This window comes from Cyclopterus lumpus, chromosome 6, assembly GCF_009769545.1.
Source record: "Cyclopterus lumpus isolate fCycLum1 chromosome 6, fCycLum1.pri, whole genome shotgun sequence".
In the NCBI taxonomy this organism is placed as follows: domain Eukaryota; kingdom Metazoa; phylum Chordata; class Actinopteri; order Perciformes; family Cyclopteridae; genus Cyclopterus; species Cyclopterus lumpus.
The window spans coordinates 16,742,309-16,757,125 of record NC_046971.1 but is presented as its reverse complement, the minus strand read 5'-3'; the positions used below and the strand labels follow the sequence as shown (position 1 = coordinate 16,757,125).

General features: G+C 42.2%; 1 protein-coding gene across 2 annotated transcripts in view; it reads right to left on the bottom strand.

The window, feature by feature from the left end:
- ldlrad3 (low density lipoprotein receptor class A domain containing 3) overlaps positions 1 to 7,502 on the bottom strand; it is a 69,319-nt gene extending 61,817 nt beyond the window's left edge. For both annotated transcript variants that reach the window (XM_034535222.1, XM_034535223.1), the window contains exon 1: positions 6,823 to 7,502. In XM_034535222.1, coding sequence (XP_034391113.1) covers positions 6,823 to 6,874 — 52 coding nt within the window. In that variant the 5' untranslated portion in view covers positions 6,875 to 7,502. The remainder of the gene's footprint in view (positions 1 to 6,822) is intronic.
- Positions 7,503 to 14,817: the final 7,315 nt, after the last annotated feature.

The window sequence follows — 14,817 nt, the reverse complement described above, 5'->3', positions numbered from 1 at the left end:
TTGTGCATGAAGCTAAAGGTATGGCCTGCACCAAACTTTACTGCTGTATAATCGTCACCGCAGGCATTTGGCAGCTGATACGTACAATTCTCCTATGCAGATGATTAAACAACATCAAGAGAAAGCTTCATTTTATATCTACATAATTAGAAAATGAATAATTATTCGAAAAAGATCTAATTAAATATTTGACAAAATAATTCTATTTTTTGTATTTTATTTCATCGCCGTTTTGCTGTCCAGCCATTACGTCAGACTGTTTGTTTGTTTTTGTTTTTCCCGTTCCGTCCAGAAGGTTTTTATCAGTCTTCTGACTACAATCGGCCTGATTCCTCTGTGGCTGATACTGCCTGTAAACAGCTAAACAGTGAGAGATCATTTATTTTCCCAGACTTCCCCTAATGACAAAAGGAGCAATTCTTTGAGTTGAGTGTAACATTGAATCAATTCTCAGTGCCATTGGTCATCTCAGTGTCTCAAATCAAAGTCATATGAAGAACCAAATATGTAAAAACACACTCACACCACGTACACTTTCCCCCCGGGTACAAAAGACACACAGAGGATAGGTGGCCCTAATGTTATCTGTGTTTCTCTACGGGTGTTTGTTGACCTTTGAGGAGGAGTTTGTTTGGTTGGTTTGACAGCAGGATTCTGGAATTCCAGTCCAAAATAGCCTGTCATTGTCCACACTGGCTGCCACAGAGTCCAGCAAATGACGGCTGATCACGGGGGACAGCAGGGGAGCCAGCTGTCAGCCTGCCAGTGCCCGTTCCCTGTCTGACAGCGGGCAAAGCAACACAGGGGACACATGCAGCAGGTCAGTCTCCTCTCTGAGGGGACGCCGTAGATGAAGATAAAAGTGGGGGATCCAAGGTGACACGATAGAAATGAGCAAATGTGCTTCGTAAGCTCCAAACTAAATGATCCACAACTGAGTCGCCATGCAAAGTTCAAATCCTCCAAAGTCTGCATTCCACGACTGAATACATCACCATACAGTACATCCACAACTTCAGGGTCAAGCATAGAGGCTCAAAACTTCCAACTCAAAGAGGCCCGCTGCTGACAGCTCGGATTCGGCAAGACTTTTCATTTCAAAAGTTCAACATCAAACATGTAAAATCAAAGTAATTACAGTCTACTGTGAGAGCCTTGCACTCTGATCTGCAAACCAACCAGGGATAGGTTACTTCCAGCTATAAAATAGAATCGACATGAAGTGTTAAATTGCCTCGATATTGTATTGGCAGAATCTGGGTGTATCCAAAGACTTAACTGCCCTCAAATCACCCAAATAAAAGCTTCCATTGTGGTAGAATAAAAACGTTAGTAGCAGAACATCCTCTGCAGTTGTCAGGACATTTTAACCAATAAAAGTAAACAACAACACAAAGTGAGTGTGGCAAGTAACAACCCCGTTCATCCCAGACTTTCTTTCTGTGGATACAGTTGGCACACATGGTATATGCTTGTGAAGTAGCCTATTTAAACTATTTGAAAGTACTTAAAGTTTGTTATTGTTATTTAATTTGTGCTGAAACAAGATGTTGGTGTTGCACAATACATAGTGAGGAGATACACAATGAGGACAAAACAAAAGTGGCCAGACTGTTAGACTGCTGACACAGCCCACAAACAGATACTGCTAGCTCCAATGGATCAGATCTTCAGCATCTGAAACTTTCAGTAAAATGTCTTGATTCCGATAAAATATACAAATGTCAGATGTGATTGGTTACCGTGTTGCAATTCCTCATCTCTTTCAGTCACAGTTCATTTACGTTGACTTTTCCTTCCAATCTTCCCAAATGGGATGCTGCAGCTTCACTATCTTGGCATGTACAGTGAGTGAGTGTCTATTATTATTATTATTATAACTGTAAAACAATGGGACCAGTTAAGGAGGGGGAAGCTGTTTGAATTTATAAGAGGGCCAGAGGGGTGGGATGTCCTAAAAAAAAAAAAGAATGGAGTTTTTAAGTTCCATCTCTTCTCCAGTAAAACTGAAGTAAGTTTTCAATGTTTCTGCTTTAAAGTCCACCGTACAACTTGACAGTGATAACATCTCCTGTCCTCTCTCAGGCACTCTTCCTCTCTCTCTCACACTAGAAAACAAACTTGTCAGCACATCTTAAGTTACCCTTGCCTTTAGCTAAGGCACTGTAGACAGTTATAATCAATGTGTTGCACAAAATGTCCTCATGGTTACCTCCACTGGGAATAACTATAGATAGCATATGTGCTGAGCAAACACTGTACAGTACTTGGTGAAAAGCAAGAGTGTATTCACAAGTGGACAAAATGCCAAAACCTAATGGCTACTCCATACAACTCTCTTCAGTAAAAAGGCAGATTCTTCCAAGACTGCTGTTTGATCTTGGCATCCAAGAACGTGGTGGATCAATACAAGGCAACCATGTGCATCACTGCATGGCAAATTAGTTAAGATCAATCTAAAATCAATATGTAATGAGCTGTCTCCAAACTTTTTCCAGTAAATTGTACTCCTCTCTGTCTCCTTCGATCCATATATCCCAGGCTTCATGAAACATTTAGCGTCATGACTTATAGATCACAGATGCTCAAAGAGAATGAACAGAGAACTGACATCCCACACAGAGAGAAACTCAATGTGACTTACACCTGGTGGTGAAAAGCCCTACACTGTGCACATATGCTTGACTGGTAGAAAGCATGCGTAATGTGTTGTTACATTTGACTGACTAATGTATGCTTACAGTATATATTGTTGGTAATTAACTGTGCCCAAATTAAATGATTGGAGGGGAGTTATACAGTCCCGCGACAGCCACAGTTTCAGGGTTTTTTTTCGTTCTTGTCAGGATATGTAGTTTGTGTTGTGTTTCCTGTTTTATTTTGAAGTCCTTGTCTCTCGTGTCCTCTTTTTCCCTGCACTTCCTGTCCCTGTGATTGTCTGCCATGTCCCTAATTGTTTCCTCCTGCGTCCAATCACCTGCACCAGCCCTGTGTATTTAATCCCTGTTTGTGTCTTTCCCCTTTGTCAGTTCGTCCTGTTAGGATCACCATAGATCACGGGGTGAGGTAGTTCTCTGGATTTTTCCTGCAAGCATTAAAGTTGCCTTTGTTCACTATTTGTCGGCGTTTGGGTCCTCTTCTTGCCGTTCTCCCGTGACAGTTCTTTTTGTCAGAGCATTTGTTTTATTGATTGTTGTTGGGATGCAGAGAGAATTTCAACAAATATAACAAAAAGGTTTGAATCACATTACCAACCCTTGCTTTAACGCCGCTCTGTTACCATAGTCTGAAACTTGACTCCAGTCATGTGGCTTTGTTTAACAGCTATGGGAAACAAAGCCACGCTGGCCCTCCTTAATCCCTGGCCTTCTCTGTGCGACTGTGGCTGGAAGCATATCAACCATGTCAGCCAGCACAAACACACAACATCTCTTTCTCTTTTTTCTGTTTCAAAGACACGCAAATATAAGCACGGACACAGAGGTTTAGTGGGCTGTCGCTAGGAAGCCACGGTGCAGAAATACAAAGAATAATAAGCGGAAGACAATGTGGTTCTGTCTCCCTGTTAAAATGGGGAAATGACCCGAATAGTCAGCCTTTGGTTCTGAATAAAAAGATCCGACCACCTGGCCAGTGTGGCTTGGTAACACAGAGCAGGCAACAGAGTGCACATTTATGTTGATTGAGGAGATACTTAAGTGGCTGTGTCAGTTGGCTAACTGAGCCATATTGGTGTCAGTACAGTGAGTATGGTCTTACATACAAGACTCTGGGAAAGCAAAGAGTAGCTTTGATGGTCGTATTGCAGATTGTACTGTACATAACGGTAACATGTAAAGCATCAAGGTTTCTTACAGAGTTCCTCACACACGCAAGACACTGGCTTTCAGAGCTCAGTGAGGTTATGTATTGAAGATAAATGGTAGAAAAATGTCAAGAGGATGCCAATCCAAATGCACAAACAATGTTAGAGCTTAAGCGCATGAAAACAAGCTTAAACGCAGATTTTATTGGGGCATATATCAAAGGGAAGTGGTCCCATTTACACTATGTATTCACAAGTACAGAGTGACAGACAAAAACATGCATTTTGAACATTTGTGTAATATTTTATATCAATGCTTATTAAACTGTGGGATTGCAGCAAGTAAGTATTTCAATATATATTTTTAAGAGTTTTTTAATCTGTCCAAGTACAGTATAAACATACATGTGTAAAATGTACCTCTACATTAAAGGAAATTTGGCCAGGGCCGCCCTCTGTTAGAGCAAGCAATATATATATATATATATATATATATATATATATGCTGATCTTTGCGGATCTTTAACAATCAATAAGCATCCTTGGGAAATAACTGATGCAAAGCTAATTCATCTTTCTGACATTGTACCTCGATTCATATCAATATCGCCTCTGGTGCATGGCCTGGCAGACCAGCTGAACATCTTAAATGTAATTTCAGGCTGCACAGCGCAATACCATAAATGTGCCTTTTTTGTAACTGCATTGCAACTTTACATCATCAGTGGGTCGTGTGGCTGAATCTCATAACACATAATAGCACTGATTATGTCTTGCAGCTTTGAGTGCGAATGCAAGGCTGCAGAGCGCAAAACAAAGTCTGGAAGCATCCTCTGAAAGGGAGTTGGCCCACAAAATGTCTTTACTACATTCAATATCTCATTATTACCATGGGACAGATGCTGTACGTATACTGGAACACAGGAGTTTAGCACTTTTTAACTGCTTTGAGCCAAAAACTACCATTTTATCAACCAAAAGCACACAGCTAGCCCAGATATTTCTGGTCAATTTACAAAATGTAGTATAGGCTGTGAATGTCTTTTTAGCCTCGAAATTGCTGTCCAGCTCATTAAGTGTAATAACAATAATATCTACATCTTGAGTATTAAAGCCATAGTCATTGGTAGAGTGAACCCGCTGATCTGCAAGACTCACATATCCCATTTGAGGGTTTCATAATCCAAATTGTGAATTGTAGTCATTTTGGACACTGTTGTGGAAATGTATGAAATTAATGATTCTGTTGTTGAGTGTTAATGTGAGTTAATTGCTTACAGCCTGCATAACAATGTTTACCATGTTGTGATTCCTAGGTTCTACATGACACTGTGAAGGGAATGAACTGCACTCACATCTGCAACATATCAATATATCAATATATATATATATATATATATATAGACAGAATATTAACAAATAGCAATGTACTATTAAAGGACAAATGTGGCTGGTAATAGCAATGATATATAACTTGCATATGGTCCAGGGCACCAATACAGCACACACAAACACAGAGAGTCCAGTTGACATTATTTTTTAACCTGGTCAGGCTAAGAGCTAAAAAGAAGCTCGGAGCTAATAAAAGGCGGAAGCACAATTAGTTTATTTAAAGCTGACAACACATAAGCAATATTGAAGAAACTACTGCAGGTAAATGTCTGACATCATGTGTACATGCTCAAAAGAGCAAACGGGGCGGGGTTCGGTGGCCAACACTAAATCTCAATTCCACACCTAATATAATATTTACACTTCACTTGTACACACAAAAACATATATCCATGAACAGGTGTTACTAATAACCTCAAATGGTTCTCTGTCTATCAAAGTGTCCCAGTAAGCCATGACCGCGTGACAGTGAGCCAGCATCCACAATAACACAGCCCTGAAACCCAAAGCAGCTAAATGGAAATAACCATCAGTATTTTTGTATTCCTGTGCCTTTCCTCTGGTGCCATGTCAAAACATCTCCCAGAAAGGACCAAGATGTTACCTGAAGCATCTTAGAGCTGTTTCAGCTATGCACATTCAATGCACATGCAATAACAGTGTAGCTCATTAGTATGCGCTCACTATACTGTAGATGTGATTACAAAATGTGATCAAAAATAAGTGGAATCTATTTTAAGAAAAGGTCTCATAAGAGAAAATACAAAAGTACCTTTAACATGTCGCCTTCCACATTGCAGGTGAGTGACATGTACGAAGAGTTACTGTGTTGAACATCGGCACAGTAACACAGACATACATGTTTAACAGTTCACACATGTGGAGCCCTTTCTATATGCAAGTGCAGATGATTATTCTAAGGGAAAAAATGTCCCCAACAATCTCACCTAATTTAAGGCTGCTTACCTCTGAATCACTGATTGTCACGCACGTGTTTCACATCAACGTGATTATTCACGGCAACAATTCGGTTATATGACCAGATGTGTGTCACCGATTGGGATACCAGCTCGAAACTACAGCCACATAGTTCAAAGGAGTCACACGTTTGTCTGTCCTCTCCCGTACAAGTGTCTTCCACCAGGGACCCCAAGCGGCCATGGCGGGGCCGCAGGAACAGATTGACTTGTCAACACTGCCCTGTCAACAAGCTCTCCGTCATAACCCTAACCCGGAGGAGACTGTAACCCCGTCTCAGCGGGTGGATGTGGCGATGGAAGGGGTGTCTGGAGCGAAGCTCGTGAAGGGGGACATGCATCCATTCGACGTGCACGAAGCAACATAGCGCGTGCAGCTTCAAATCCACATCTCCAGACATGAAACACCGTTCAGTCGATGGGAATGAAAAGTCGGATAACTTATTTTCATAGAAGTTGCTCCAGTAAGTTTGAGCTTAGGCCACTCGCCGACGTAAAAACAACAACAACAACCTCCTAACAGCATAGCTTTAACCGGCCATACAGAGAGCATTAAAAAAGATTGTACACCCCCCCTCTCTCTAACCCACCCGTATACTGAATATAGTGTCGGCGAAGTAGTTTCCGTGTGCTTAAAAAAAAACTTACCAACAGTTCTTGAGCCTGACCACGAACCAAACAGAAGGTACCAGATCCACATCCTACGGTCTACTCCCCCCCCCACGGCCTGCCCTTGCTGTCCTGCCCCGCCACGGGGCCGAAAACTGGGGGCAAAGAAGAAGCAAAACTTATCCGACACAGCCCCGCTGGTCCTGCCTGTCGTCGTTACTTCTTAATTGTTCTTCTCTCTCTCTTTCGCTCTCGCGCTCTCTTTTTGTTTTTTTTTATCTTCCGGCAATAGGAGGAGCGCGTTTGGCGTGAGAGTGGCCGGTTCGCGTCGGGACATAAGTAGTCCGGTTCGGGGAGGGGGAGGGCGCACAGGCTGGAGCTGGGAAGGGGCTCCGGGGTGGCTGAAGGCAGGCAGGCAGGGGAGACGGTCGCTCCGTGCGTTGGTGCTGAGGGAGGCGGAGTCGGAGGCAGAGAGCCGGAGAGCAGAGGTCGCCCAGCCCGGGACAGTGGTTCTCAAACTGCGGGCGAGGGACCGCTAACGGACCCCGCAGGCGGAAACCAGGAGCTGTTTGATTGCACCGTTACTCGCCGTCACAGCTACGTTCTGTTAGCTCACGTGCAGAGACGGCAGTGTCATAGGATACATGGGGACAGTTAGCGAGGAGAGAACCTCCACCTATGAGGGCCACATTGCTTACTGATATGGTTTCCTTAATATGAGGGTGGGTCAGTGGTTAGCAGGTCTGTCTTTCAATCAGGGGGTTGGTGGTTCAATCCCCGCTCTAGTCATTTTGTCCTTGAGCAAGACACTTAACCCTGAATTGTTCCCTGTAGCTGTGTCTACAGTGTAAGAATGTAACATGATTGTAAGTCGCTTTGGATAAAAGCGTCAGCTAAATGTAATGTAGTGTAAAAATAAAGATATGAGCAGGCCTAGGCAAGGAGGGTTATTGTTTCTAAAATCTAAAACACTAGTAGAAAGAGTGAAATATAACCACAACGAGGCAGTGATAACATCATTACGATAGTGTATTAGATTAGTGTATTAGATTAATGTTAAATCCCATTTGGCTGATGTCCAATCGTTCTTATACATAATTAAGTATGCTAGGCCTACAAAGGGTCTCTGTAACACAAACTTGCTTAAGAAATATTATATTAAATACTATATTATATTAAATACTATAAGAAATATATATTACAAACCAATATAATTATAAGTACACACATATATGTGTGTACTTATATAGTGTCCCATAATCATATTGGTTTGCATGTATATATTGTGGTCTTACATTGTATGTATCAAATGTGGCTGATGTGTCTCTTGTTCTGTTTCGAATGCACAACGATATGCATGAAATGATAATACAATTACATATCAATACATGTAACAATATATATATATATATTATACAATCCTCCTCAGTCATCAGCTGCAATCCAGTGTGTTCCTCTTTGGTTCCTTCAAAGACAATTAAGCAATCATTTTATTATGTATCCAACAATTAGACATTGATGACAGATGCTGTGTATTTTTATATCAAAGAGTACTTACTGTGTTTTTTAGCTCCAACAAAAAGGTATTTGGTGAAGCCAAGACTAACAGTCAACTGTAACAAAAAAATGACGCCATCTAACAGTTAAGAAAGGTAAAACGCAACAGCTTACCATCATTTTTTATTTGAAGACTCCTTCTGATGAATGCTGCTGAGACAAAGTAACCTTTGGAAAACACTGAAAATTAAATACAACGTTGGGATTTTTAAATTGCACAGGCCTTTTTTTTGGCCCCACAACAAACATTATTTGGTAATTGGATAAACATCCTGTTTACTTTATTATATCCAGGCAGGAAGGATTAAAAGTGCCCCCTTCATTCTGTGTTGTTATATATGTGAGATAATAACTTATTATATTCAATCTTGGCAACACGAGGATGGGAGGATGGGGCCAAGCAGCTCTCTCATTTACATTTTATATTTTCTGCATCACCATTCATCCCCCCTCCTTTATGGCTTGTATACAGGAACATATTTTTATATTACAGAAATATTTATGCTTCACCAGTATGTGCCACACCAAACAAAATGATCAACCAGACCAATATTGCTTAGTTATTTTCAATAGGAATGACAATATTTTTGAAATAACTAGATATGGATGGCACAAGGGAAAACTATTTGGAGCATTCTTTTAACACATGGTTTGTCTTGATGTAAGTTAAAAAAGGCAAAACAATGTACAACATCAAAGCATAGAAGAGTGTTTGGTGGTGGCACAGAAAGCAAGAGACAGTTGCAGAGAGTGAGACAGCTTCTCTCTAGCTGTACTCCTATACAAACTAGTATAGTAACTTCCACACATAAGGAATTCAATATTTAACAACCCAGATGGACCACTGTTAAGCCACTGATACAGACTTACAAAACAGCTGCGAGGCAGAAAAGACAGAAGAATGTATCGTCACGTTTTATATTGGCATTTTTACACCAGTTTAAGTTGAATTGAATTAGAGGGAGAGGGTAGACAGGTAGAGGGACACAGTGACAGGAGGCTTCACCTATCAAACCTCTCTCCTCTTTATCACAGAAGTGCAGCTGTGTGCAAACAGACAACTGTGCTTCAAACAAGCCCCCCTTCTGATAGCATGCTAACCTGGAGGCCTACGATTGGGATGAGTCCCAATATCAGACTCCTCCAGCTCGCTTTATATTCATCCACACACTGCCTCATCAAGCTAAAGCCTTGTGCAGACTCAAGCTCCAGTGGAGGGTCTTAGCATGTCGCTCGAATCTGTGAAAACATTGTGAAAGATTCCCGCTTGATAGATGCTGCAAGGGCCTGTCGTCCTCATATCCCTCCAATGCTGCATGCAGTGTCTTATTGCCTTATGTATTTCATTGGTGAGACGGCTGTGCACTGCGTAACCACTCTTAAAGTGGCCACAGTTGGCAGATATGCATATCTTAATGAGCCAACAAAAGCATACACAAGCCTCCTCAGCACAAACCCTGAATACAATCAACACTAATAAAACTAAATGCTTGCTGAGGAGGAAGATGATTTGTCAGTCAATGGTAAATGGATTTCATTTTGCTCCCCTGGAGTTATCATTAATGTTAATGCCGAGCTGTTTCAAATTATACAGCCTGATGCATGAACCACAACGGTATAATCTGTTTTTGAGAGGGGGGGCTGCAAGCCAAAAGCAGAAATGGGCTCAACTATGTTCCTGATTGACGCATTGTTTCAGTTATGACCATCAATTAGTTTAGGCTATCTTTAAACAGCTCAGACCTAATTAGCCGCTGGCCAACAAATGGACTCATTAAGGGACATTAAACTCTAATATGAAGGTTGTTATTGACTTAATCGCAGGAGAACCCAATTAGTAGTGAAATTTGGAAAATGACTCTGAGGTAGTGAGACAATCTGATTGGCGAACGGGGGGAGGGGGGGCGAGCGTCGCAACCTGGGATGACTTTGCCTGTGGGTGAGTGGTGGCATTGAGAGAAAGAGAGAGAGAGAGAGATTCAGCCAGAGATGTAGCGAGAGGTAAGGGAATGCGTAACAGGAGCAGCACAAAGGGAGTCTGTGTGAGAAAACAGCGCTTACAGACCAGTAGGGAAGCAGAATGAGGAAGGAAGCCGGCAGGCAAGAAAAAGTATCAGGGGATGAATGAGGGAAGTGAGAGATGAAGAAGGTCTTAGTATAAAGAGACGAGAAGAAAAAAATCAGGGAAGATATTGTAATAAAGAGAGAGATGGCAAACGAGAGGAGATATGAATTTGAATAAAAATCTTATTTTACAGAACCTTTAATGCAATGTGTAGGGTAATGCTAAATGTAAACATACTGTAACTCCGCCAGCAAGGGTTGCTGAGTTCACTGTCACTGAGAACTCTGCTAATATATCACAAGATCTGATGAGAGCGTCAAATGTGGGCGAGCGAGCCTTAATACCACTCACAGAGCTTCAGCATGACGTGTCCTTGTCATGTCGGAATGCCATCGAGGTAGCTGCGATATGCCACGGCCCTTAAAGGACTGGCTCATTCTCTGGCGCGAGTCTCTTGACATTCATTTTACATTTAATAACCAGCGCACCGATGTGAAGGACATCTCTGTTTGTGAGTGAGTGTGTGAGTCAGAAAGCAGCAGAGAGAGAAACAAACAGGGGAAGGACACCGAGGGACAACACGCTTATGATTTCGGCAAATGTTTCTGCTGGTCCATGAAGGAGTTGATTTTAGTGGAGAATATACAGAAGAAGAAGAGAGAAAAACACACACACACACACACACATACACTTATGTGACCAATTGAATTGAAACACATGCACAAACACACTTAGTTATACGTTCTTGCATAATTGCATAATTTTGCCAACACTCAGTCTCCTTCATGCTCCTTTAAAGGCATTAATTGAATAATCATTCAATTATGTGACCATTGGCTGGTTCCACTGACATTAGTTAGCAAAGCTGACGTCCAGCCTGGCGGCACAGCAGGGACATCAGATAGGCATCAACAATTGAATCAGAGGGAGGCAGAAAGGGTAATTTGTGTGTGTGTGTGTGTGTGTGTGTGTGTGTGTGTGTGTGTGTGTGTCAATCTATAAGGCCCAGGCAGAGAATCAAACGAGGAACAGATATTGATTTGGGATTTCAGAGGCGAGGGCCGATAACAATTTGAGGGAGAAGCGCCTGCAGCATCGACAATTACTTTCTTAATTAAGCTCGACAAAATGATGTACAGATTAGAATAGGGTGACACCCCAAATTACAAAATACAAGTGTGAAAATAAGTATGTTAAATATAGCATTAGCATAACATTATTGGACTGGAAAAAGCAGGCATGTGAATATTAAAGAATAAGATCCCTCCTTGGGCTATTTCACTAAATGTAAATAGCCGGTATGTTAATGTTAACATTTATTAAAACTCACAGAGTAAAGGTAATAATGGACCCTCACTGTACAACAATGTGAACAATAATAATTCACGATTTAAAATGTAATTTAATTATTTACATTTAACATTAAAATATAGACAGGAAACCAGACTATGTACAGTCATTTAAGTTGACACCAGTCAGCAGTTGTTTCTGATGGATAAAGATCCAAATGAGCCCAACAAATAAAGGTGGAAGAGTCCTGACTTACTCTGTGTGGCTAACTGTCTCTCAAGGCAGCAGTAGTCCATTACCACGTCTGCTCTCCAAACAACAGGCGGTGGCATTTTTAAATAACAGCCTCAAACAAGGTCAAGTCCAGGTGAGCAATGGGCAATCTTCTCTCACTTACACGGAATTAGTAGACAACTGCAACCACCCATCAGGGTTTCAACCCTCAGATTGTGTGCCCTCTTTAGGCAAAATATAAACTTATGTTTGTACAATGTTAGGTGTCAAACGATATGATGAAAGTATGGCCAACGAAGTCCAAACGATGGTTTATTATATACAGAAACACCAGGGGCCGTATGTCAGAATGAGGCTCTGTTGAGGTGCACTGAGCTCCATGCAGCTGGGGCTGGTGAGAATGACATTAGTTTTTGCAGGTAAACCATATTATTGGATTGAAATGCTGACCTGATGATGGCATTCAATGACTAGTCAGGGGGGTACAAACGTGTCACATGTCATCATAAGGGGTGACCGCGGTAAACTGTGTGATAGTTGATATAGGTATATATGTTGTGAAGATAGTTTATAAAGATTTTTTTTTTAAATCGGATAAAGGAAAACTTTGACCTGCTGGTGGCGCTGAATGCTGAAAAGTTAGAGGTCAGGTGAACCTGAGTATATGGAGCAATGCAACATCACATTCAACCATATTCGACAGCTGTTGGGCCAATTCACACAAAACCATGATTGCCAACCTCAAGGTGGCACTAAAGGAAAAGCCAGGGGATAACCAAAGTCCTCAGTATTCATCACATGAGGACCACTAATGTCTGTATTGCATGTTAATCCATGTGGATCAAAGAGGTGCACCAGCTGTTCAACACTGCCAAACGTGGTGTTTGTCCTCACTCGGAGGTAAAGGTGGAAGCGACATGACGTAGTGCTGCAAAACCCCTGGAGGAGGAGAGGCCACATCCTTTAACGTCAACACGGTAATTTGCCCTTAAACATAACCAAATACTAACCATAAAGGTGACACATCAGAAAATGTTCAACTGTTCTTTTGGAAGACGCAGAAAACAATGTGTCCCTGCAAGCTTGTTTTCTTGTGATGCTTTTGAAGGCACTGTGAGGACTTTCTGGACAGCTCACAAGCACCAGAATTGAATTAAACTCAACAAAGCATTAAGAGAATTGTCTCAGGAAGTATTCTCGTTCATCCTTTTTCAAGACATTGAGTGCTTCCTTGCTGCATAATGTCCACCTCTTCAATTATATGTTCTTTCCTCTGCCAGGTGTTGCAAGTGTCGTCTCGATAAACGGGTGTTCACATTCAAGTCAAAAACTCTGGTTATCAAAGGCAACATTACGGTACAATGGGATTAAACAGAATAAAATAACTGAACCTATCACATTTTTGCTTCACTCCCCATTCTACATGAGTCTGGACACACGTGACCAACTTACCAGACAAAATATAATACATTATTAAAGAATAGAAGGAGAGGGGGTATCACAGAGAGTGAGCCAGAGAGAGGAGGAAAACGAAGGACAGAAGCATCAGGGCCAGAAGGTCATGTGATGGAGTGAGGCCAGGATGAAAAGAGGCACCAGTGCTCCCAGCAGGCTTGCCCTGTTTCATAGCAATCATTCTGCTTGGCCCACTGGTCACACCCGCAGGCTGTCTTCGTTTAGTGAACCACCAACTGTCGTAGGTGGTTTTTTTAAGGGCTAAAGTTGGCCACCCACATGCCCTGGTCCTATTCTGCATTCTCCATCAGATTGCATGGTGCCCCAGGCCATATTTGTGTTTGATTTGCCAGATTTGCAGGAGGGTAACATTGAGAGCAACCTTGAGAATATTACAGAGGGGCTATATGTCTACGTGATGAACAAATATGCACAGCATCGGTGAGTGAGTGACGTGTTTGAGCAATTTGAAGTGTGAATTAGAATATAAAAAGGAGCAGCGGACAGCTATTGAGAACAAAAGAAAGTTGGAGCAAACAGGGAAGAAATAATTGGTTCATACATAAGATTCAGCAGTCACGTACATGAATATAGATGGTGTGTGTGAAAATGGGGTTAGGAGGAAAGGGAGCATGAAATATCTTAACTAAACAGAAAGTTATGGGCGTTAGGATTAGGTTTCATCGAGGATGTGATAGAGTGGATCATGTGTGGAGCTCAACACTGTTCTAGAGACTGAACACAGGGGAGGTAAGAGGTAGCAGCACGGCCTAAAGGTTTCTAGACCGAAATAGATTGTTTAGGTCTGGGTGCAGCTCGAACAGGGAGGAAGACTGGACGCTCGGCACAGCCAGAGCTTACTTGTCAGGCGGGACCAGTATGATCTGCTAGACTCCGGTCTATTAAGCAACACCACCACTGGATTCTAACTCACTCCTGGTTGCTCTGGGCTCTGATTGGAGCAGCAAGAAGAGAGGACGGAGAAATAAGGGGAAGGGCAAGAAGGTGGCAGGGGAGCTGAGAACCGGGCCTTTGATCACACGGTGGAAGAAGCTAAATGCCCACTGCTGCAGGGCCCCGGCCACAAAGCACCATGGGAAATATTTATATCACCCGCTCAGCCCAGACCTTCTCTCTCAACATTGATGGCTCCATCGTCACCCGCTCCACCCAGGTACCTCTGAATCATCCTCAACCCCAACCTCTCTTTTCTACCCCACGCCAACCACATCACAAAACTGCCACCTCAGGAACATTGCACACCTCCGGCCCTCCCTTTCCTCTGCCACCACTGAAATTCTCATCCATGCCGTCATAACCTCCAGACTTGACTACTGCAACAGCATACTTTAATCCTTAATAAACTTCAATATGTTCAGAACTCTGCCGCTCGACTGCTCACCTCCACCCGTCGCTATGAACACATCACCCCG